The following is a 24,016-nucleotide window of genomic DNA, read 5'->3' as shown; positions in this document are numbered from 1 at the left end:
AGCAATTGTGTAAGCCAGTCACCTTTTCACCTCTCAAATCCCTCAGCGAGGAGGATTGTGGGTTTTTTTGTCATACTGAAAGTCATGTTCACATATTTTTCTGTCAAAAAAAAAAAAAAAAAAAAAGGGCCTTTTACTAAGCTACTAGCAGTGTTGATTCTGCAGCGATGGCAGAAGGAGTACATTTTACTCTCATGTCATCAGCAGAATTGCTAAATAAGTACCATTTGCAGAATCTCTACTGGTGGTGTGACAGAGGAGCCAGAAAAATAACTATTTGTGTCTGAAATCACATGAGAAATTTGTAGAGCTTTTCTTGCTCTTGCTCTCTCTCTTGCTCTTTCTTTCTTGCTTCTGCTTAAAACAAAAACCTGCCAGATTTCATCAAGTTTTAGCTCTAAAAATATTACGTTACTGATGAATTATCTTAATATTTGGTGTATTTATAGTATTTGTATTATCATTATACATGATAAATACTGGCATTTATATGAATCCGAATTATTTAGTGTATCATTGCATAGCATAATATGATGTGAACTCAGTGTAATCTCATGCTGTTTTTTCCTTGGTACTGAAGACTGAAAAGAAATGTGGTAGCTACTTGGTTTTCTTTTGCATTTCTTGTGTTACTGAGTGTAAGGTTACTGCCTTATTAACTACAGACTATTCAAGCCCTTCCATGAAATTCTGAATTAAATCTGTGTTTGTGGTGTTTTGTCAGTGTTGATAAGGTTGACTAATAAGCTTGACTTATTAGCTGGGTACCTGAGACAGGAATTTCTTTACACAGATTTTTTTTTTTTTTTTTTCCCTAGCGTGTTGTTATCATCAATTTACAGATGGTGAAATAGACACTTTTTTTCAATTTAATTTCTTTTCAGTTAGTTAAATTTCATTGAAATTGTGTGCCTAAAGTATGTTTGAAGGTATTAGTTTGGAATTAAATCAATTTTACATTCTTGTATTTAATTAATATGATTTATAGACTGTGCATACAGGAAGGTCAGTGATAGAGACTACATCTAAATGGAGTCATTTTGGTCTCGGAGGAAATTAAACACCATTTTTCTTATCCAATTAATGAATGTATTTTGTGTAGTTTAGATTACTCAAGTCCCAGGAGATGGAGCAATATATGTACTGAGGTCTGTCCTGTCAGTTACTACATTTTATTCATTTTTTTTCCCTGTCACTTCTTTATATTTAAACAATTCATGCTTAAACAATTTCATCTTGCCTGTAGTGGATGACACCAAATAACAATTAACAGGATCTTTCAGTTTGGTCCCAGATTAAGACAAATTATTTTTCTTTATGACACACATATCACTTGCTTAGGGTTATTTGGTTTACTCTGCCATGCTTTCTTAGATTTCAGTCTAAACTTTCTTCTGAATTCTCAAGTTCAAAATACATAATTTGGGGATGATTAGGACCTCATTTTTTAATCCTTAAATTAATAATGTGTATTCATTCAATGTATTTTTTAGCCTGAGCTGGTTTCTTTTGTTGTATGCTAATTCTTTGCAGTTATTTGTTGTACTCAGTCATGCTATTTTATCTTAATCATAAGCGCCTTTGAGCGAGAAGATATTTGTGATTGCACAATGCTTAAAATACTGGAACTCTAATCCCATTTAGGAGATCTGTGTTATAGTAAAAGTGATGCACGTGGCTCTGCTCAGATACTGACTGAATTCTCAGCAACTGCAGAAATTATCTGAGACATCTACTGGTTAAAAGCTGTCAAATTTATTGCATTCCTGTTAATGCACATCTCTTACCTTGGGTTATGATTGCCTATTAGACACACTTTTATTCTTTGGGAGGAAGGGATGGAGGGATAAACCATAAGCACATATCTTTACTTGAATCATTTTTTAGTATTTCTTTCAAAATGGAATAGTCTGTGGAGTGTACTGTAAGGCTCTAGCGAAAGGTAAAAGAGGAAGGATCGCATGTAATACGCAGAAAGAATATGGTGCCTTCTGAATCACTGGAAGTTTTATATTCTCTATTTTTAAATCATTCACTCCTGATTCTAAGCCCTGTTATGCTCAAATAGAAGTTGAGGGCTGAACGTAGAACTTACTGGATGAGATTTAGGCCTCCATTAAACAGGAAGCAGGCAAAAGTAATGAAGTCTCTGAGATTCTGTGAATCTATACTGGAGTGAACTGTAACTTTGCATGCATCATTGTACCAGTGACAGTTTTGGCGTGTAAATGAATTCTAGGAGAACCTGGAACCTTTCAACTGTGAAAGGCTCTTTATATTAACCAGAACATATGGAGCTAATTAAAATAGCAAATAAAAGTGACAGTGATATGGCTTTCATTTTCCTTCTTGATGCATGTTTCTTAAATAATAGGAAAAAATGCAGTCGTAAAGCTACAGGCCTCCTTTTTTCTTTGTAATTCCCTAATCCCTGTTTGTAGCTACTGACTGAATACAGGGCTAAAGCTGATCTATCACAGACTGAGACACAAACAAGGGTGATGCTTTTGAGCCAAAATATACTTTCTTCATAATACATAGAACTGGAAAAGGTACTATGCAAATGTTCATTATTACAATGTTTATTGGAAGAGGAGATATGTCTGTCTCCGTGTGTTTTAAGGCCTAGATATCCTCTTCATATGTACTGGATGGAATTTCTGAATGCTGCTGAAATGCTTTTGGAGGCTTGCTTTATTTTCTAGGGAATCTACACCCCGATATAATTCTGTAAGTTAAACGTCAAAACTTGAGCAATAAGAATAATCGCTTATCCCATTTAAACCTGCTGTATCTGAAAGAAAATTAAATGTTGCATCTCTGATACTTTTTTAGATTTTTGAGGCTTTTGCAAGATGACTGTGGAAATGAAATAAACGAACTCTGCCACTGGCTTTATAGCTTCCCTTTTTTTAATAGTATTTTTTTTAAAAATATGTAATTCACAGTCAAGAGCTTTTGAGGGAAAATACTTCTAAGAAGTAGAGAGAAATGAAATTGGAGTTTTTTTTTCCAAGTTAGTCACTAAAGTCAGCAGTCTATTTGTACACTTTCTTTTAGATGCCTATATGAATGTATATACTAATGATCTTGAGAAGTACATATATTGTGTTTAATGCTGTGATACATAAGTTGATGTATAGTGATGCAAAGTGGCAGTATTTTCTAAAGCCAAGACTTGACTACAAGGTATGGCTTTTTCTCAAACAGTTGGTAAAAATGGAGAGTGGTAATTAGCTCTTTTTATTCAGGATGTGGTATAGAGATTAACTATTTATAACATGGGCGGGCTGGTACACAAAGTATTTGATGCAGTGTGAAAATTCCTGTTTCAGTAAAATAGTTATGGCTTGTCTTTTTTTTCAAAACAGTTGTGTATAGCTTCTGTAAAATTCTTTAGTATATTGTGTATTTTCCTTCTCCCATGGTATTACTCAACTTTTGTTACAGTTCCTGTTTTCAGAATGGTGTTAGCTAATGCATATAATTAATGAGCTCCTAAAATTGCTGTGGCCTATACATCAACTATTATCGTTCTCCAAAAAGAGAAATAATTCTGGCAAGAGTTGATTATGGAAACAGTGGCTGTAATCAGACTGACGTTCCACACAGTTGTGGCGTGATTTGCCAGTGGGTGACCGCGGGGCCCCGGGGAGGCCGGGCTTCCGTTGCTGCTCCTCCTCCTCCTGCGTAAGCTCCTGGGAGTTCTTCCCTGTTCAGCTGGGAGTGAGGCAAAGGTGTAGCAGTTCCCTCACTGCTGCTGCTCCTTCATGTCCACTCGTAGCATGATCTTGGATTCCTAAATAGTCTTTGCTTTAAGTCTGCTGTCATTTAGGGGACAACAGACAGTGTTAATGTTGCTCCTTCCCTCCCTTCCCCTTCACTGGTTCAGCTGTTAGTGGAAAGATGCTTGTCAGGAAATGAAACTTGTCTTCTAGTGTCTGTGCTTCTGCAAGATCCTAGGATGTTTCCAACATTCAAAGAGTTGGTCTTTTAGCATAGCACAATTCCTCTGTTCCTGTTTGTTCTTTTATGTGCAGCTATTCAGTTTACATCAGCTGGACATTAAGGGGGAATTCTTTCTTGTATGTTTTTTTTCTTACTGCTCCCTTTCTTGCTGTTTCTCTTGGAACTTTTTTCTCATCTAGTGATGACCATCTGTCTCTTCTTCCATGTGTATTAAAGAGACAGCACTTATGTGCCAGGCAAAAGTATTAAAAATATTGAAGAGACTGCATTTATGAACTTCTAAAACAAAAGAAAATCCTATTCTTGGGTTTCGTGCTTTGGAGAATTCTTTTGTGTCCAGTAGGACATTTTCTCCATGGCAGTACAGTGTTTTCTGCAGTGTTAGAAAACACTGCTGCTGAATTAGCTTATATTTGAAGAGTCCTGCTGAATTGGGAGACCAGTTGTAAAACTGTACTACCCAGATTATAAAACACATGGCCACACACACACATACTCCTGTGTGTGTGTGTGTGTGTGCACGCACATACATATACATGTCTATATAATGTATGAATGTGTATATATGTGTGTAAACCCATGTACTTAACCCTGCTTAGTGTCTTACAGTCCTTACTATGTCGGCAGCTAATGGACCTTCTCTGTTACAGGAAAACTTGTTCTTGAATAGCAAGGAGTTAAAAAGACCAAATAGCTGGCCTTGAGAATGTAAGGATGAAACTTTTCATCACTTGGCTAAACAATGATACTTGATGTTCCTGCAAATTTACATCGTGGTTAACAGAATGTTCTAAAACCCTGACTGTGCTGTTAAATTGTGTAAGGAGACCTGATTTGTGAGGAAGAGTTCTGGTGTTACAAATCATTGTTCAGTTAAAATAGTTGGATGACATTTTGATTTCAGAGTATTTCTCCAGTTTAAGTCTACACTTACGAAAATGTGTTGCAGTACATTGGTTGGCTTTTTCTGCTTCATATGCCAGAAATATTAGTATTCCTTTCAATATACTGGAAAGCTTGAAGCAGTCTTCGGAAGAGATATGGCCCTTTAAGAGAGAAAGCCCAGTATTTCAAAGTGCATTACAAGAACGTACACGTACGCAAAACTTCCTAATATAAATCTCAGATCAATGATTTTTTTACCTGATTTGTGCTTTATATTGTATACTTATGTTAAGAACTCAAACTTGTGACATTGCTAAAGTCAATGTCTGCTTGGACTATCAACACATCCCCTGTAACTGTATAAACTGGTTTTATGGATCATCACAGAAATGAACCTACCATTTTTTTTCCACATCAGTGTCTTTACATTTAATTTTCAAGACTAAATATATATTAGATCTTCCCTTTCTTTGATCTTTTCTATTCTGTTACACGGTTTTTGCAGATAATGTGAATAGCTAAAAATTTGTAAATGGTTACTCCAAGTTTTAACTACCTTTTGTATTTTGTATCAAGAAGCTAGTTTTCCTCTTTCACCCAGACACACTCATGTGTTCAAAGACATTCATGTACGTGGTTCTCCAAAACTGTTAAACAAAACCCTTCCCAATTTTACATGCTTAATTTTAGAAAGGTGTTCTCTTTTTCAGCTATTTGTTTGTAGGAGGCATACTTTCCTAGTATGGTCTGAGTGGGAATATTTGTCCCTATATGCATTAATGGTTGGTATTAAAAGTGTTAGTGTGGCTTTACAATGATGCTGATTTGTAGTTGTTCATTGTTTGTTTTGGTGCGGAGAAGGGAGAGACTTTTCAAGTATTGTTTCAGTTGGAGGGCTAGTGTCATTATGTCATTTTCTTTCCAAAAAAAGGAAGTCAAAGGAAAAAAAATGAAAAGCCAGGGTACTAAATCTGAGAAGTTCGATTCATGTAAATCTAAAGCAAAATAACTTTAAATCAAATATGTTTAGGATGATGATGTACTTTCTGTTATGAAATAACTGGTAATGGCTGTGTTTGGGTCCAATTCACAGTTTAGTACTTAGTGAACTTAAGAAAAGAGAATTTACGTTATAATAATGAGGGGAGGGAAAGAAAAGTCCTACTAAAAATTCATGTCCGAATTCAGTCTTACTGAGTAAGAAAATAAAAGTAAAATACTGCCTCATATTCTGAGTCAACTTCCAACACGTGTGAAAGATGTTTCTTACTTTGACTCCTACCCTCTGCTTCTTAGTCTTCATCCACAACCTGGTGTTTCATGCAAGTGTTTCAGGTGCTTCAGCCCTTCCCATGGCTCATCGACACTGCACACCACTCTGCACAGCACAGGCAGCAGCATACCCTAGTCACATGCTAGCATCGTTCCGTTTTCCTGGAGGATGATGGAAAGTAGCTGTTGAGATGGAGATTGCTTATGAAGTTGCCAGATGTTATTCTACATGCAGCTAGGATCTACCTTCTTTGGCACAGGAGTAAGGAATGACTCTGAAAGCGTCGCTGACTGTCACCAGCCGGGCGCTAGCATGACATGAGCGTATTAGGAGGTAGCGTAGAAATGGGGGACTGGCCACGATGCCAGCACTGCCTTTCTTGCTCTGTAGCTGCTTGGGTCAAATGCAGGAATTAGCCAGCCACTTGGATGGGCCTGTATTAGACTGTGTGTGGTACCTGAGGATATCCTTACTTATTGAGGTAATAGGTCTTTCTGGATCCAAGATCACAGGAAGGATATGGTGAAAAAAATCAGTCTCTGCCCGCTTTTGAGACTGTCATCTCCTTCTTGCCCCAGCTCCACCTCCCAAGAATGTCCTACCCCTTTGGTTGTGTTCAGAGGTTCCTGCACTGGGGCTTTGGTGCCTGGACACTGGTCACGCTTGGTGCTGCTGCCAGCGTTTGCAGCTCTGGGAGCACACTGCCACCCTCCAAACTGGCCTTGTGCAGAGGATTTATTATTTTGGCTCTGCTCAGTGCACTTTTACTACCTTATCCAGCCTATTACTAAAAAACCCAGTTTGGAGATAGCAGTTTTTCAAGGTCATATTTCACATAAATCTGCAAACTTCTGTCATTTTACCTGAAAGGCAGTTAACTTCTGTCTGACAAAGCTGCTTCAGACATCAAAATATGCGTATCAGCTATGCCCTTTTAGTTGCACTGCCTATGCCACTACTGAGAGATAGACACCATTTGAACTGTGAACGTTTTTAAAGTCCTGAAGCATCTTTCTAGTATCATTTTTATTTAGGTAGGAAGGATTCTGCTATACTGAAGTCTGTATCCTCTTTGAAATTGTGCACAGTAGTTCTTCTGAAACTTTTTTAGACAAATTGCTTCTTCCATAACTATTTTGTTGGCATGCTAAGAGCTGCCTGTGGTAGTGTCGGAGCACTGGCCTTTCTTATGAAGGAGTTCAGACTGGCCATAATGTTCCTTGCTAATCTTAATCTTCCTATTCATCCAGCTGGTCCAATTGAAGCATTTTTCACATTGATGATACTTGGCGCAAAAGAAATCCCTGTTTTCTGCCCTTATCAGGCAGTAGGGACCAACAGGGGAAATACTGGTAGGGACATGTTACTGTTCCCAGCTCTGCCTGACCTTTTGGATGAAGTAGGCAGATGCCTTCTGTTTGCTTCTGATGTCTCTCTCAACCTTGTTTTGCATAATGAGGCTGCCTTAGGCAGAGCCTGTTTGTTACCATCATTTTGTGAAATATGCTAGACAGCAGGACCCAGAGCACTGCTGGAGCCATCTGGGTGCCACTGAAATACAGATAATAAATCATCTTCAAATTAAGGCATAAAATTCCAAGTCCTCTTGAATCTGTTCTAACTCAAAATATTATTGAAAAGTTTCATTAACTTTCTCAATTGTAGAATTTAGTACACACTTTATTGCCTTTCATTTTTAAAATAGTACTCACAGTGTTTGTGTTTTTATGGTTTGATTATTTCAGGTAGTAAGTCTCTGATACAGGCATTTGCTGTTTGAATAATTAACATGGATTGTTAGGCTAAAAGAAAATGAAGACTATTTTCCCTGTATTATTCTGCATGCTGTTAGTAAACAAGTCTTTTGAGACTTTGCTGTTTGGGTGTGTTAGTTGGACTAGTTATGATACCTAATGAAACAACTTGCTTCAGAGTAATTTCTTTTTCTCAAGAATATCCTTATAGTATTTGAAGTAATTTATTCATTCTCTTTAAAATGCATAATTGCAGCTTCATTATAAACATTGTGAGTTTTTTTATTTTTATTTTTTTATACCTCAATTTGGCTCATATTTCTGCAGTGAGCTATGCTGCATATTATTCAGCATGTATTTCACTGGAGGGAGGTGTGTGTATATATAAAATTTTAGTACAATGGAATTCTAGTGATTTGCTTATAGTCATACTTTAAACAATTATATCCTTCAGTATGTTATGAAGTAGATCAATTAAGTTATTGTTAAGCTAAATTTAATTAAAGAACACTTCTATCACTTAAAAGTTGCGTTTGTGACAGCAGATTTAAGAATTGTATCTACTGCTGTGCTCTAGTACATTCTAATGTATTGTGTTCTATATGCTACCGTTAGAGAAAATACTTGGTCTCTTAATAGATAAAATGCTAGTCTAATGTTCCACTGTGATCTGTAATTCATTTTTAAATAGTCATTCTTTTCAGAAGATCCTTGTGGATGTAGTGTAGAAATACTCAGTAGTGTTTACTAGTAAGTGGCAGCAGTCTTGCTGCTTTGTCATGCACTCTTTGGAGAAGTAATCACATTTTCATTCTGGACTATTTGCAGTTAAAGCTGCCATTGTCCCCCTCAGATTATTCTGGTTTTGAACAATAAATAAGCAGCTAGACCAGTGGCTAATTGTTGCTGATCCTGTAAAGGATCCCTTATGATCCTATAAAGACCTGATTTGACTGTCTAAAATACACTGTAAATACTCCTTGTTCTTTCAAATACATATACACCATAAATAATGTCACTTTTTGTCATCATTAAGTGGAGAATGGTTTGCTACATATTACAAGATCATCTCCTTCATGTGTTTGTAGTCTTCATTAGGGTACTGTAACAAGTGTTCTTTATAAACTCGAAAAGCAAAATATTTGGCTGGAGTATTGGAGAAAGCCCAACCTTCCCAGTCTGTAGAAGTCCTCATCATATCCTTGCTGGTAACAACATAGAATTTTTGTGACTGTATCAACTCATCAATGTCCATTCTTCATCTATGAAAAAGCATTTAACTAAAACTCATAGCTCTTCTGAGGATTGTATTTCTATTTCTCCTAACAGTATTAATTTATTAGAAATTTTGCCTGTGAAACTCTTCAATAGGAATTAATATTTGTGTATCTCTGCAGATTTTACATTGCCTTTTTGTGTGTGTATGGACATGGTTACAATCTCAAGTTAATCAGAAATGTATAAAATCTGTACAAATTTAAATTTTACAGGTTATCTTTGGCTAGCTAGAGAAGCATTGAGCCTCAAATTTGTATAAATACTACATAGCATGATGGCAGAGACTAAAATACTTCTTCAAAACTTCTTGAGGAATTAAAAATGTAGCTTTACTGTGCAGCATGAAATGAAGAAGGCTTTTGGAAAATGTGTGAGATGAATGTACATCTTTGGCATACTCTGATACCCTGAAAAGTGCTGGGTATATAGGATAAACTGGACATAAAGACTTGTCCAAATATTTTCTGACCATGTTGCATCTGAAATCTCCTCTAGAGGAGGACCCAGGAGATCCACTGTCCGACTTCAAGCTGCAAGAGCGGTTCTGCTAAAGAGTAGGGAAGAGTTCAGCTCTACTGAAGAGCAGCAACAGAAACAAGGATTTCATCCTGTTTTTTCATCATGTCTGTGTTTTTCGTAGGAGTTGAAAATAAGGCATAAAAATAAGCAGAAATCTTCAGTTCTACTAAATTCTGATAAAATCGTAGTGAAACAATGTTTTAAATAAGGAATTAACTCTTGAAAATGGTGAATTTTCTAAAGGTTATTTGGCTCAGTTTGCTGACTTGCAGTTGTATGAAATACTTGCTTTAAAAAATCCATACGCAGAAAAATGAAGCTGAACTTCAAAAGCTCTTATATGCTTCTTTACTTATGGCAAATGCTGTATACAATACCTAGCTCTTGCTCTCTGCAGATAGCTAATTGCAGGCGTTCTGGGAAGCTCTACCTGCTTGACTTTCATATGCACTTTAGAGATTAGGATTACCTGAAATGTTCCAGTAGACCTTTATACTATTTTTTTTTCCTTTCTTTTTATAGATCATTTCAAGTGACCCGTTCTGGGTACCAACCACTGAGGAAGAATATTTGCACTTTGGGGAAAAGGCAGACTCTGAGAACCAGGCCCGCAAGTACATGAATGCCGTAAGAAAGCGAAAGGGACTTTATGTAGAAGAAAAAATTGTGGAGCATGCTGAGAAGCAAAGAACTCTCAGTAGAAATAAGTAGCTGCATCTGCTTTCAGTTCTCTCCTGACTCAGCTAAGTGCGAGTGGATTATTTTCTGTGCAGCAGTTTCACAATTTCATCTGGACTTGTTCTTTCACATCAATTTTCTTAAACCCTGTAAAGTTTGTGGCTTATGTTTTAATAAACTTAAGCCTTTCCAAATTTTCTATAGAGAAAATAGTTTATTTAAGTAAAAGATAGGAACAGATTCTTTGGAATTGATCATCTTTTTTAAATTTTCTGCCATATTGTTGTCACAGATCAGGAAATCAAAACTTAATTTTTGTTTCTTTCTGATTTATCAGATGTAATTACAATTAGAACTGGTTACCTAGTCTGTTGCAAATAAACTATGCAATGAATTTAACTCCTTAATGTTTTTGACTCTCCTTTAAATTGATTTTGGTTTTTACAATGTATTTGTTGCTCACAAGTTTGTAAACTATTTCTTTCACTATATTCCTTATGTAAACAGTCATCTAAATCCTATGGTACTTTTTCTGCTCCCAGGTTGTAGCAATGAATCTTTTTTTAAATTAGAGAGTAAAAAAGTAGCACACATGGAAGACTAAGCATGGAAGAGCAGACAAGGTTTGTTTTCCTTTCTTGTCTTTAGAATGGATCTTTTAAAAAAAAAAGAAAAAAGAAAGAAAGAAAAAAAGTCATGATTAGCATAAGCCAGGCAGACTGAAGCAGACACGTAGCTCTCTCTGCTGCTCCTGTTGGTTTGAATGTTTACCGAGGCTCTTTCAGAAGAGAAATTTCTACCTGTTCAACCTGTTGTTTTTGAATCCAGGTAAAGATGAACCTTTTCGAAAATATATGAAATATTTTGCTATTGGCAGGTGTCTAGGATGTAGAAGGCTCCAAAACTCAGACAAATAGGAAAAAAAAATCTTCAGAGGGCGTTAATTTACAGTGGAGCAAAATGGAAACTTTGGATGGGCAAGGGGAAATGTGATGCATGAACTGCCTCTTCATTTGGCTGTTGAGTGCTTAGAATGATAAAAGGAAAGGACAAGAGTTGGAAATTCAAGAACGTTAAGACTGACTAAAAAGCTAGGTGTCCTTGAATGGTTTCTGATACCTAGTTAAATTAATGGGAAATACGTTCTTGAATCTTGTGTCAGCTGACTTTCTGCTACCTTTTGCCTTCACTATTGGGAAAGAATTCTGTTTCAGATAACTGCACAAATAGACTGTCTTTTTCTTTCCAGGGTATAACCACTTCTTTAATTTTCGATTGGCTTGTACTGTCTGTTAGCACTATGTGTTTTTTCCAAATAGGTATTTTGTGTGTGTCAGCGAGCAGCAGGCAGAAGTTATTCATACCAATTTTGTCCCTATGGGAAAGAAAACTGACTTGTTTTACAAGTGGAATGATTTTGAATTTTTAACTCTTATTTTAAAGAGCAGTGGCCTTCCAGTTTGTTTTCGTTATGGAAATATTTCCTTTTAAGATTGTATTTATGAATTCAAGTAAATGAAACATTTGCTTTGTGTACAAGATTATTCCATAAATTGTTACTGTTTTATAAGGATATGTCTGCACAGCAGGCATGGCTCAGACAGAGTTAGTGCAAGCATACCTATATAGCTTGGGCATTGCCAGCTGTATATAGTTATGGAAGGCATGGTGACTTACTGCAGCCTGTAAAACTCTCTCAAGACATAAATAAGTGTTTTTAATGATGCTTTTTGATACTACACTTACCTTTCTAGCAAAATCAAAGATAAAGTTAGGGATGTCTGACCTGCTGGTTGATCATTGTTTTGACTCTCTCTCTGAGTAAGCAGAAAAAGTATTAACATAAATTTAAAAATATTTAGCAAGAACTTTCATGTTTTGTTATGGAGTATTTTCAAATTGTATCTGAAGTAACATTTAGATGAAAACTAATTCACGGTGTTGCAAGAATATTTGTAAAGAGCAAAAATCCCACTAACCAGCAGGAGAAAAACAAACCAACCTGCAAGAAATAGTTGCAGCAATATTTGAGATCTACTTACCTTAGTAACAGCTACTAGTGGGAAGAGAATCTAATGGCTTACGTGCCATGAATCTCTAACCAAGTTTCCCTAGTTCAGAAAGTGACTTGATGTAGCTGCTTTTCTCCTTGCTTTGTTACACATACATAACAATATGACATATTTTTGGAAAATTTCTGCAAAACTTGATGAATAACTTGCTGATGGAGCAAGCCATAGAAAGATTTAATTGAGAGCTGGCCATTATATCATTTCATCTTCCATTGCCAGCTTTATTGCTAAATATAATACATGATTAAAATGAATACACACAGCTTTTAAAATAAAGACCTTATCTGTATACATTTTCAGTGCATTTTTAACTTTCTAAAAGCCAGACACTCAGCTGATGTGAATTGACTCTATTGATCTTAGTGGAGTCAGGGCACCTTACCTTTTATAATGTATGAAAACACACTAAGCTTCTATATGATAATAATTATTACAGAATGATAACTATTCACTGAGCAATCCATCTGATACTCCACTTTGTAGAAAGAACAAGAATAGTAGCTAGATTTCCCCAGAGAAAAATGAAGATCAGTGGCCAAAAAACCCCTTCCTGTTGTCTCTGGCCACCCTTCATTTTCTTCCATCTTCTTAAGCATCTTCTTGCTTAAAAACCTTTCCTTTTCACAAGCACTAATAATCTTAGGTGATTAACCATCTTTTTTCCCCAGTAATTCTTTTGCTGCTTTGAACAGCTTCACTTAAATCTTAACGCAGAAGTCTAAAAGAGAAATCAAAGTATATGTGGAATGTCATGGTGTATTTTCTTTCATACTCTACTTTCCATGTTATTTTTGGAATTAAGCAGCATTCTCACTATTACAATAGTTGAAGACAGAGACACCAAAGCAGCACAATATTCTTTTACCAAAGCATCTCATTGCAGAATTAGGTCTGAATAAAATCTCTCAACTCTCTACTAACACTTAGGAACTAGCTTTTCTTGTTTGAGATACTAATATTTGGAGTCTTGCTCACTGAGTAGTAGTGTGTCATTCATTAAAGAAGTTAGCTGCTGTGCTGACAAGAAGAGCAAAGCATGGAATATCTGGATTGTACACTGTGCTTTTTATACAAAACCATTTAGAGCAAAGAAGAGGAGCTTTGGCTATAAATGATTTGGAATGTTTTATTAAATTGAATATGTATTCTCGTAGCAGAGATGAACTTGCAAAAATGAGTGGACTCCAAGTGCCCATTGCTTTGAATTGAAACTTTTCTTTATGATTTTGGGTTGGTTAAGCATTCACAGTTTTATGTCCTTTACATTTCTCCCACTGCATAATAGAGCCCTGTGCTTTTTTTTTCTGTGCATAATGCAGGATTATAAATGCATGGAGAAAGCCATAATAGCTCTCCAGGAAGAATATGAGCACCACAGTTTAAGTACTCTGTGATCTTTTCAAGCAGTTCTCTCACTAGCACAAGAGGAGAGAGGTGAGTGAAGTCAGTCATTGCAATAGATTAAGTTAAACAACAAGATTTCTCCCTTGGGACACTTAAGATTTTTAATTTTAATTTTAAAGCAGGCAAATTCTTCAATGCTGCTTGACAAACCTTTAGTTGATCTCTTAGATGCGCAGATTAAAAGGGATCCATAAACTACTGAGTTTGCTACAGCTAGGCCTGGCATATTGCCATGCCTGAGAAACCTTGTGTGTTTGTGGCAGCAAGGAGTCACCTATTTGTGCAACTGCCTGAGACCAGTGAGTATGAAAGAGCCTCAGCTTCTGTGGAGTGCCTGCTTGTTTTTTTGTTTTTACAGACTGAATGAGGGGAGTAAATGTCTCCCGTGTAAATGAGGAACTGGACATCAGTTTCCTTCAATTACTTCACGCAGGAGGTCAGTATGCTGTACTTGGTAATTCTGTGAGTAAAATGGCGTTCTTGATTATAGAGACGTTTCTCAAATACGTGTATCTGGAATTTATTTTATTTATAAACCTATTATTTATAAACCTAGTGTCAGACAAGTATCATTTACCGATGAGATGACTAAGGCACAGAAGCTTGCAGGTCTGCTTAAAACCTTCCACAATGTAACTAGGCAGCAGAACTGGAACTGGGAATGCAGGTGACTTTTCTCCTGGCCATGGCTGTATCAGCCTAAATTCTGTGGGCAAGTTACTTTGTCTTGTTCTTCCATTAAGGCTTCTCCTTTCTAAATTTGGTTTGGTTCAACACACTGTGTGGACTTTTCTGTGTTTCTTCCTAGTTTTCTTTGGAAGCAGAAATAAAAGTGGAGGAGCATGTGGAGGAGATGATGTGAATGAGATGGTTTATTTTGTCAGCACTTTTTTTTTTTAAATGTCTGGTTGCAGTTCTTGCATAGCTTGTGATTCATTTTGATTTTTGCTCATACGAGGCTGTTTCTGAAAACTCAGAGTTGAAATTAGGCAAGGGACTACAGTAGTCTTTGTTATCTCATATGGAAAAATGAAGGCAGTAAAGAAAATTGTGATAAGGATGGATTTTTTTTTTTTTTTAAGTACCTGTTGTGGTATTGACATAAAATACTTCAGCATTCATAAAATGTTCTGAAATCCTTCCTCAGAAGGTGTTTATAGATCTGCAAAATATTCATCTTTTCTTACTGCTTAGTGCTACATCCCTGCTTGCATGATGCTTACAAGGAAGTTCAATCAGCTATCATTATTTCTGATATGTAAATTCCATGGAAATTAAGCTCTTTCTAAAATATGTTTGTTAAAGGTCAACAGGTACAAATCTTATTAGAATATGGAGAAAACTAAGTAAATACACGTTGTTTGAAACAGCTTTTTGATTTTTTAAAAAATGTTGAATTTATAATTGAAGACTTTGAATTGATTTACCAGATCTCACCTGTGGCCAAGAGGTATAAGACAACCGTCCAGGCTGACAGTATTACCATGCACAAGGTACTTTTATGAAAAGCTGCTGCCATTTCCACAGCCATGACTCAGGTTTCCTGTGAATTTTCTGTGGAGCTGTAGCCAAAGGAGTTAGGGAAAGGTGGGAAGAATGTGAAGTAGAATCTCTTATGTTATACCCTGCACAAGTATGTCTATAAAATGGAAAAACATTTATTTCTTACTCTGCTATTTCTTACCACTTTTCAGTTTCACTCCTCAAATTTGATAGTATATATGATTTGCTTTATCAGTGCAGCTCTGAGAAGGAAAATACTGTTTAACTTGAGGCAGGCTATGTAAGCCTGGCTGACTTTAGTGGTGCTTAGACTAATAGTTTACATGCAAGTTAAAGCATTTACATGTAAATACCATTTTGATTTAGCTGTATTTCTGAGTTTTGTGGCTTATTCATCCTGTATTGTGTGTGCTTTCTTTGTTCTGTGATGGTTTGGATCTACTGAAAAGTACATAAGATAAAAATGAATATTGATTTTTATAGTCTCTATTAATAAACTTAACCAAAGAAGTGAGGGGGACATTGCTCTTCTACAGCTGTGTCGTTCCATGATTATAAAATTCTTGCAAATCATGACTAACAGGAGGAAAAAAATAGATGCCATGAAGTGGTGTGGTTTGGGCTGTTTGGCAGAGACTTTTCTGTTTCAACAGATGCTGTTTTTCTGGAGGAGCTTTATTTATTTAATTATTTATTTTTAATTTAGCCTTTCTCCCCCTCTACTCATTCCTCCTACTTCATTCTGTAATTCACTAGGGATCCAAGTCCTTAACCATCCACTGATTCTTCTGGGGATTATTTTTTTCTTTTTTCTTTTTTCTTTTTTCTTTTTTCTTTTCTTTTTTCTTTTTTTTTTTTTTTTTGAGACTGTTCATTTTTGTAAAAACACTGATTTCTGGAATTTTGTGTTTTTGTGTTAGCATTTTTGACGGCCATATAAAAGGCCTCTCCTTCAGTCTTACGGAAGTGGCGTGCCTCACTGCTCTCCAGTGAGATTTCTAGAGGCATTTTTTTTCCCCGGAAAACCTGCTTGTGTAAAAGGCTAACAATAAATATTAATCTGTACAGACAGCAAAAATAGACTTTTGTCAAAAGAATCTATAGCCTTTTTAAACCCTGCATTTCCTATATGCTCACAAACATGTTTGCTATCCCCAAGAGGAAAGGGAATTCAGTAATGTTATGCTACTTTTTTGTGTAGTAGCCACAAAGCACAGCTAAAATATGCATTTTCTCAAGTGGAATTACAAATGGGAGGCAGATTGATCATCATCACCACTTCAGTGCTGGCTTTTTCCCATCTGTGGAGAGCTCTTCCAGAATTTTTCATGTGGTTCTTTTGCACTGTAATAAATTAAGTCAGGTAATGAATAAATCACTCTCATTTCATTGCTTTCCAGATGATTTATGCTAGTGTCAGCTGCTTCTCTGGTATATTCTGCCATTTGTTTTGCTGTAGTAAAAATCCTCAGGCTTAGAGATGGGTCTTACAAGACTCAGTGATCACTCCATGACAGTCATGTGTACCACTGTCTCCTCTGACATATTCTGCAGATGTATGTATTGGATGATAACTTGCTCAGAAAAAAACACACAAACTTAGATAATGTAAAAAAGATGGCTATGGAATAAGCAGAACATGTTTGAGAGAGGGTTTGTGCAAAATTGTCCCTGGCCTTCTAAGTATGCCCTATGAAAGCAACATTTTGCACTGCTGATTATTTCACAGCAATGGAAGAAGGGGATGTTCATTGGTCTTGTAATTGTAGGATTCCAGATGATTTGAAATGGCTACTGTGCAATGCCAGCCTAGACCCAGTGCTGAGAAGAGCTCTAAGAAGGCTGATCGTGATGAAGAGGCAGACCTAATCATGCTTAAAGAGGGCTTGGCAAGGTCTACAGCAGCTTCAGAAGTTTCTGTTCCTTTGCCAGGTCTGAAGGCAGTATAACTGTTCAGTCAGACTTACTGCCTCACTGCTCTGAGATTTTACTCCTACCTTGTTTGGGAGCAGAAGGGGGAGTGGGAGTGTATTCAAAGGCAAGGTCTGTCATAGAAGAGCAGGGCCTGAGATGACAGACCCCCCAGATATGAATGATAATACCATTAAGCAGTATTTTCTGGCTGTCTTTAATGTATGTGCTTGACCGTAAGTCCCTATTTTTATTCTTTCACTGCTCCTTTAAATGATGAGTTTATAACAATCCATGTAATTTCAAGGGCTGATTTATTTTGCTCAGTGATGCAGAGATATCTAGAGCCAACTAGTGCTGTAATACTGTACAGTAACAGGTGATGGGCATGCTTTCGAGCACATTTGTAGCTAATTGATTTCTGTCTTTCATCTCTTGTCATGGTGGCAGTTACCTTTAGAAAGTCAAGGGAATGGCTCTTTAGAAGAAAAAAATCTGGCATTGCTTCTTGGAGTGACTGACAGAAGGAGCTGTGTAAGTGGCAGCTGAAGCTGCACTTCCCCTGGAGACCAGGCACAGTATGTTCGTGACAAGTGCTGCTATCACTGGTCTGGGGATTGAAAGCTGATCCTATTTATGAACCCAAGTCTTCTCCTTGTAATGTTACTGTCATGCAATATGAAGGTTATTTTAAATTAACCTTCCCATATTAAAACAATGTCTAGTCTGTTCCTATCACATCCAACATTGTAAGCATCAAGGCCAGTGAGTAACACAACTGCAGCTGGTGTGAAAGCTAGAGCAGAAATGTAAAAATGCTGTAGAAAAATAACATTGCGCTTGTATGGGGGCCTTTACAGCAACGGTGCTAATCGCATGATGGGGTTGCGTTGTTTGCCTAGAAGTGCCCAATGATAGATGGGGCACTAGTCTGTTGTGTGCCTCGGCAGGCAGAGTGCAGTTACCAGCCGGAGCACACCTTCTGTATCATCTTGCTTCTGTAAAGGGCAGCGTGGAGCTGCCTCCCTGTCTTATTTCTCTGCCTCCCGTGCTGCCCCGTGGGTTTCCAAGAGACCCCTTGACTGTGGGAGGCCCGTTGTTTCTGCGAGCGTGGTACAAGGGCGAAGAGCGTTCCCAGCAGCAGCAGTTCCCTGGGTACCAGTGTACTGACTGCACAGAGAGCAGCTCACATTAACGTCGTTAAGCCTTTCCTGCTTTAAGCTTCTCTCTCTCTCCTTTTTTTTTTTTTTTTTTTTTAATATAAACAGATTTAGCAGTGATACTAGCAGTTAGGACTTGAGCAATGTCACTGTCACGTGGCGTGCGATTCACAGCCAGTAAAAAGGGAGAAGTTACCCAGGAACTCTTCCACGTTAACCCAGAAAGTGGGCAGGCAGCCAAAGGAAAACAGAGTCAAAAAAGCTGGAAAAGCTTAGGAAAAAAGCAAACGAACAGCAGAGGAAGAGTTCGGTGAAGAAAAGCGTGCTTCCTCCTGATGGCAACGTCAGCAAATTGGCAGACACTGTCCAATGTAGCTGTGTGACTGGTGTGACTTTGGAGAATATGTACTCTTTTTGCAGCTTGTTACATGGAAGTGTGCTGTATATGTACAGTCTAACTTTATGGGTTTTAGTACATACAGATTGATGTTTAGGACCAGTCAGTCAGTTTGGGTAAATTGCTGTGGTTTATATGATTTTAATTGAGTCTTGTTTGATTTCTGTCAGAAAAGGATTCACTTTTTCTGTCACTTTCATTTGGTTCTCAACTTGTAAAGTGACAGGTATCTGGGAATAATGCTAGCTGAGCCTTTTTCTTCATAGATTACGAGAGAGTGGAAGTATATCTGCATGCTTGTGAGCAGTCCTATAAATAGCAAGCCACTATGCATAAAGAGACTGTCACTGTTGCCAGTTCCATGTTTTTGTGACAAATCTTGTGATACTTTGTTTTGCAAAAAAAAAGAAAAACAAAAAAAGGTCTTGTATTTCATCAGAATCTGTTTCCATTACAAAAATTAAAAAAAAACAAACAAAAAAAAAAAAAAAACAAAAAAGTTTCCAGCTTGACATTGGCATCAAATTAGAGAAAAACATGAAAATGTTCACAGCTTCACCATGATGGTAGAAAAAACAAAGCAAAATACTAGATTTAAGGGTTCTTGTATGCATTTAAAAGCAACAAACAGAAAATCCCAAACCACCAAACAAATGAAAGACCTGTGGTTTTGAAGGACAGACCCTTAATGTCTGTGTTGTGGTCTTTTACTGTAAGAGTGACTTTTGTAATACTTTATAAAAAGTCTCCCTGTTTATTTCCAGTGCAGATAAGCTTCTTGCAAAATCCTTATTTAAAAAGAAAAGATACTGAATCCTTTTGAAACATTGGTCACTTTATAAAACAAAGAGCTGCTAACAGTCCCTGAAAAGATGCCTTTTTCTCTAGATTTAATTCTTGATCTGAGTCTGGATGATCCAAAGCAGAAGGGCTGGAGGCTAGCAATAAATCTGCTACAATATTGAGCTCCTGTGGGAGAAGTATTAGTCATGATTCTTTCCTCCTGCTGGATGTATGCTGGAGTTATTCCTGCTTTGTATCAGGGTACATGATCAAAGAATAATTTAAGGAAAAAATGTATGTATGTATGTATATATAATAAAATCATTGTATTTTCTTTCATAAAAACTTTCTCAAAATACAAACCTCCTGTGCCACCTGACTTGCTTCAGAGCAAGTATGTAAGTCTGTTTGTACTATGCTTTTTCTACAAAGTCTCCAGGCTTCACGTCTGTCAGTTGGAGTGCTTAGGCTTAATCTTTGGGGGACTGGGCAAGTGATATAAAATGAGACGGCAAACTGAACTAGAGCTTTTCTTCTTTCACTGGTTCTTATGAATCAGCCTTTCTTCTTTGCTCAGTGGGTAGAGAGACATTTAATGCTTCAGTCTTGCACAAGATTATTATCCAGTATTTTAACAAAAAGGAGAGAAATGACAAATTGGTGTGTTTGATACTTCAGATTTAAAAATCAATTTGAAAGTGAGTATTTCAGATCAGCTTTAATCACCCTGAATAATAATAAAAGGGCAAAAAATCACAGTGTGAGCTTTCACTTTGCTTTTCTTGGCAATGAATGCTGGTGTAAATGTAGCATTAGTCAGGGCCAGAAGAGAGAGATTGTTAGTAGATAAACAGGCAAACTTCAGAAAGTTGTGCAACCCGAAGTAACAGTGTAAGTCATAGGATCGCACAGAAGAGAAAATAAGAAATTGGTAGGTTCAAAGGCTTTTCCACTATAGTAAATATTATTTTGAAAAGGTTGATGGAGTTGCTTAGAGGAAGTTTGCAGAAGTAATGATTTTCTGATGCTTATAATTGAAATGCTGGACTCTTAACTTCCAAATGAGAAGATATTTTCTATGACTTGAGCTATGTTGGTTTTGCATTATTATCCTCTAGAAAACTTCTTCTTTTTTTTTTTTTTTTTTTTAAGAATTACAGTGAAGTAAAGGGAGTTTTCCTGTCCCTCTTATTCTGTGAATTGAAACAAAACCATCTTTTGAATCATAGGTGTATTTTCAGTGTTTCAAGGCAAAGATGAGGACTACTCCTATTATGCTGAATTTCCTCTTTTTATGCTGCTAAGTCTTAGCAGTGGTATTTATCACTTGCTTATAGTGATACTCCCAAAGACCATGCTGCTTTGTCTTTGAGATATAAAAATAGAGGAGAACATCCTAGGAACTCATCTGGTTATCAAAAAAAAAAAAAATGCTTTCCCCGTCAGCCCTGGCAAATGTCTTTCTGAACACTGCATAATTTGCTGTATAATGTTTTTAAAAAGCTAAATGCATATGGGTGGGAAGTGAAATGAATGATTGTGGATTGTGCAGCAGAGGAGGGAACTGATGGCAGAATCTGGGGTGTTTTTTCTATGCTAATTGCTCAGGGATGTAATATAATATCTAATCAGAAGTCATTACCGGTTTATGCAGCATTAACTCATACAGGCTTCCATATGTAGACCCTGTTGTGTCCCTCAGGGCAGGATGATTCCTCAGTGGTCCATGTTCCTGAGACTGATAGGCAGCATCATTCACCTTCACCCACACAGACAGTCTGCAAGGTGAGCAAATGCTTGACTGCCTCATGAGACAAGTCCGAAACTGAGTTTCCACTCTCAGCACGGCCTGCTAAAGGAACAACTATTTTTTCCTTTTTCTTCTTTTTTTCCTTTTTATTTGAAAGGCTATCTTGGCCTTCTAGAAGGAATACCCAGAGGCAGCGTATTTCACAGAGACGTTTTTCCTCATGACAGTAGGCCTACAGCATAGCGATATTAATTAGTAATGGAGGGATCTGATTTTGGAATTGGTGGACTGTGGCAGAATATTATGATGGCATCAGGTGGGAATGGCTGTGAAGCACTCCTACCACCTGGAGGAACGTTCGCTGTAGACTCAGGATGTGCCACAAAATGCTTGTCAATTAGCCAAAAGTACTAGTTTTGGTACAGGGCAAATGGAAGGAGGATGAGGGCTGCTGCTAAGAGGATGGGGGTTCTGAAATGGGTCTAATTTTATTGTTATATATAAAGACAATAATAAGTTATTAATTACTTTTCTAAAGAAGGATGTTTTGAAAAGTGAGAAAATCCTTCCCCACAGCTGTAAGATGCATTTAAATCACCCAGCGGAAGCAATGATCTATATTCATGTAAATGTGTTCTGATGTCCTCTTCGAAGTTTAAATGCAACACCCACATCCAGGAAGCTGGTTAGCTCAAGCAGGAACACAATCGGAATTATTAAACGAACTGTAGTAATTCTCTTTCACTTCAGAAGCACTGAACTTTAGCAATTTATATTATCTGAAAGAGGCAAGCTAACAATTCAAGATTCTCCATTTCTAAATAGGAGAGACCTTGTGTTACAAACTGTTAACTCATTTTTAAGCGCTGTCTTAATTTTTGAATGTGTTAGTAGTGCGAGTAGTTATTCATTTCTCTTGTAGATGATTTGCATTACTCCTTGTTCTGTACAGACAGTTTTTCTTTTCACTATAACACTAGCAACCTCTGTCCACCCATAGCCATAGGAAAATGTTGCAGGAGGTAATGGAGATGCAGCCTATAGGATTCTGTAGAAATTACTCAAACAGTAAGAGCAAACGTGGATCTTTCTTCAGCTACTGTAAACTTGTGTAATTCTTTTGAAGTCTTGGTAGCTAACATTAGTTAGCTAATGCTCTAACTTGTTTAAATCAATGAACCTAAACTGATTCATACTGGCTGAGGACCTACAAAGATCAATAGGGGATTTTATTCTTCACACAGTTTTGGATCTTAACCAGCCTGTAGAATTTTACTGCAGGAAAAAATTTTATATTAAATGCTATAGGAAGGTTCAAAGGCAGGCTTTCTTTTTCCAGAGAGTCCCATTATATTGTTCCAAATGAGTATCGGTGCTTCTATTTGAAATGAAACAAGATCTTCTATTCAAGCTTACATATGTTTATAACGTTCTCTTTATAAAGTTTTTGCAAAAATAAATGGACTGGGGCCCCTGTGGAGTAAGCTTTTTCATGAGAGAAGCTCGGAACAAAATCTACAGCACTCTACTGTATTACGTTGGAAGTAAGTGCTGCCTCTGTAGCTTTTTTCTAATGCTTAGTGCAGTCTTTACATGTAGGTCTGCTCAATTATTGCCCCTTGGAGCAGACAAGTGTATGGAATGATCTCATTCTATTGTCAGGATAATTTGTCTTTGGGGATTCTGACCTTCTTCGCATTTCAGTGACATCATCTTTTTACAGACTGTAAATCACTAACGTTGACTCCTGGCCTTGCTAATTAACCTGCAGGACTATAGCATGTCATACAAGAAGCTTATGTTAATATGGGTAGATGTGCAACTTATTTTTAACTACTGAAGGCAACATTTTAAAGACAGTAGTAAACTGGCTTAGCTATAACCTCATTTAATATTCCTAACATGTCTATCATGTAAAAAATGCTAACTCATATGGTATGCACATCTAGCTGAGCTGTAACTTAGGTATCTTCTTTTAATTCTGTGATCTAGGAGCTTTAATCAATCTGAAACACAAAAGCAAAGAGAAACTCTTCTCCACAGTGACTGCGTTTAAATTTAGGAAACATAGCAAGGAATCAAAATCATTTACAGCAAATGGGAAAAATTTCATTTATAGAAAGGCAGAATTTTACGTGACTGACAAACATAATTTCCGTATTTAACGGAACATGTTTTTAATGGAGCTCCTTGAAAATGATTCTTTCAAAGTACTCCTGATAGTGCACAGTCTGTTTATTTTATACCTTCATGTTATCATCCAGAGTACTGGAAGTGGTAGGCAGCTGAAGGCTTGCAATTTTTCTGAATCTGAAAAACTGAATTTTCTTGCCATGGCCTATTATTGTTTTGAAGCAAAAAAGCCTTTTTTCTTTTTTGGTCCTTCCATTTGCTGGTCTATATGAATTTTGCCTTTTGGGCTATATTGCTCTTTTATGTTAGTGGTTTCGAACTGCAGTGCCTAATTAATCCCTCATCTAATCACACTGAAGTCAACCAAGCTAACAGAGTTATACCAGGAATGAAATTAGCCTCAGGAATATTACCTGAAATCACAGATGTTGAGATGATATCAGTTAGTGTTTAGAGAGACCAGTAGAAACTCATATGACGTTATCATTACAGCTTTTCCAAAGCAAAGGTTTGTCTGAAGATGTTTTTCCTATCATTTTTTCGTAAG

The 24,016-nt window shown here is 36.9% G+C and overlaps 1 protein-coding gene across 3 annotated transcripts in view; it reads left to right on the top strand.

The window, feature by feature from the left end:
- EFL1 (elongation factor like GTPase 1) overlaps positions 1–10,738 on the top strand; it is a 90,156-nt gene extending 79,418 nt beyond the window's left edge. For all 3 annotated transcript variants that reach the window (XM_062583525.1, XM_062583524.1, XM_062583526.1), the window contains one exon: positions 10,201–10,738. In XM_062583525.1, coding sequence (XP_062439509.1) covers positions 10,201–10,389 — 189 coding nt within the window. In that variant the 3' untranslated portion in view covers positions 10,390–10,738. The remainder of the gene's footprint in view (positions 1–10,200) is intronic.
- The last annotated feature ends 13,278 nt before the right edge of the window (positions 10,739–24,016 follow it).

The sequence above is a fragment of the Rhea pennata genome, chromosome 10 (assembly GCF_028389875.1).
Source record: "Rhea pennata isolate bPtePen1 chromosome 10, bPtePen1.pri, whole genome shotgun sequence".
NCBI lineage: Eukaryota > Metazoa > Chordata > Aves > Rheiformes > Rheidae > Rhea > Rhea pennata.
The sequence above is the reverse complement of the archived record's forward strand: the minus strand, read 5'-3'. Positions and strand labels throughout refer to the sequence as shown.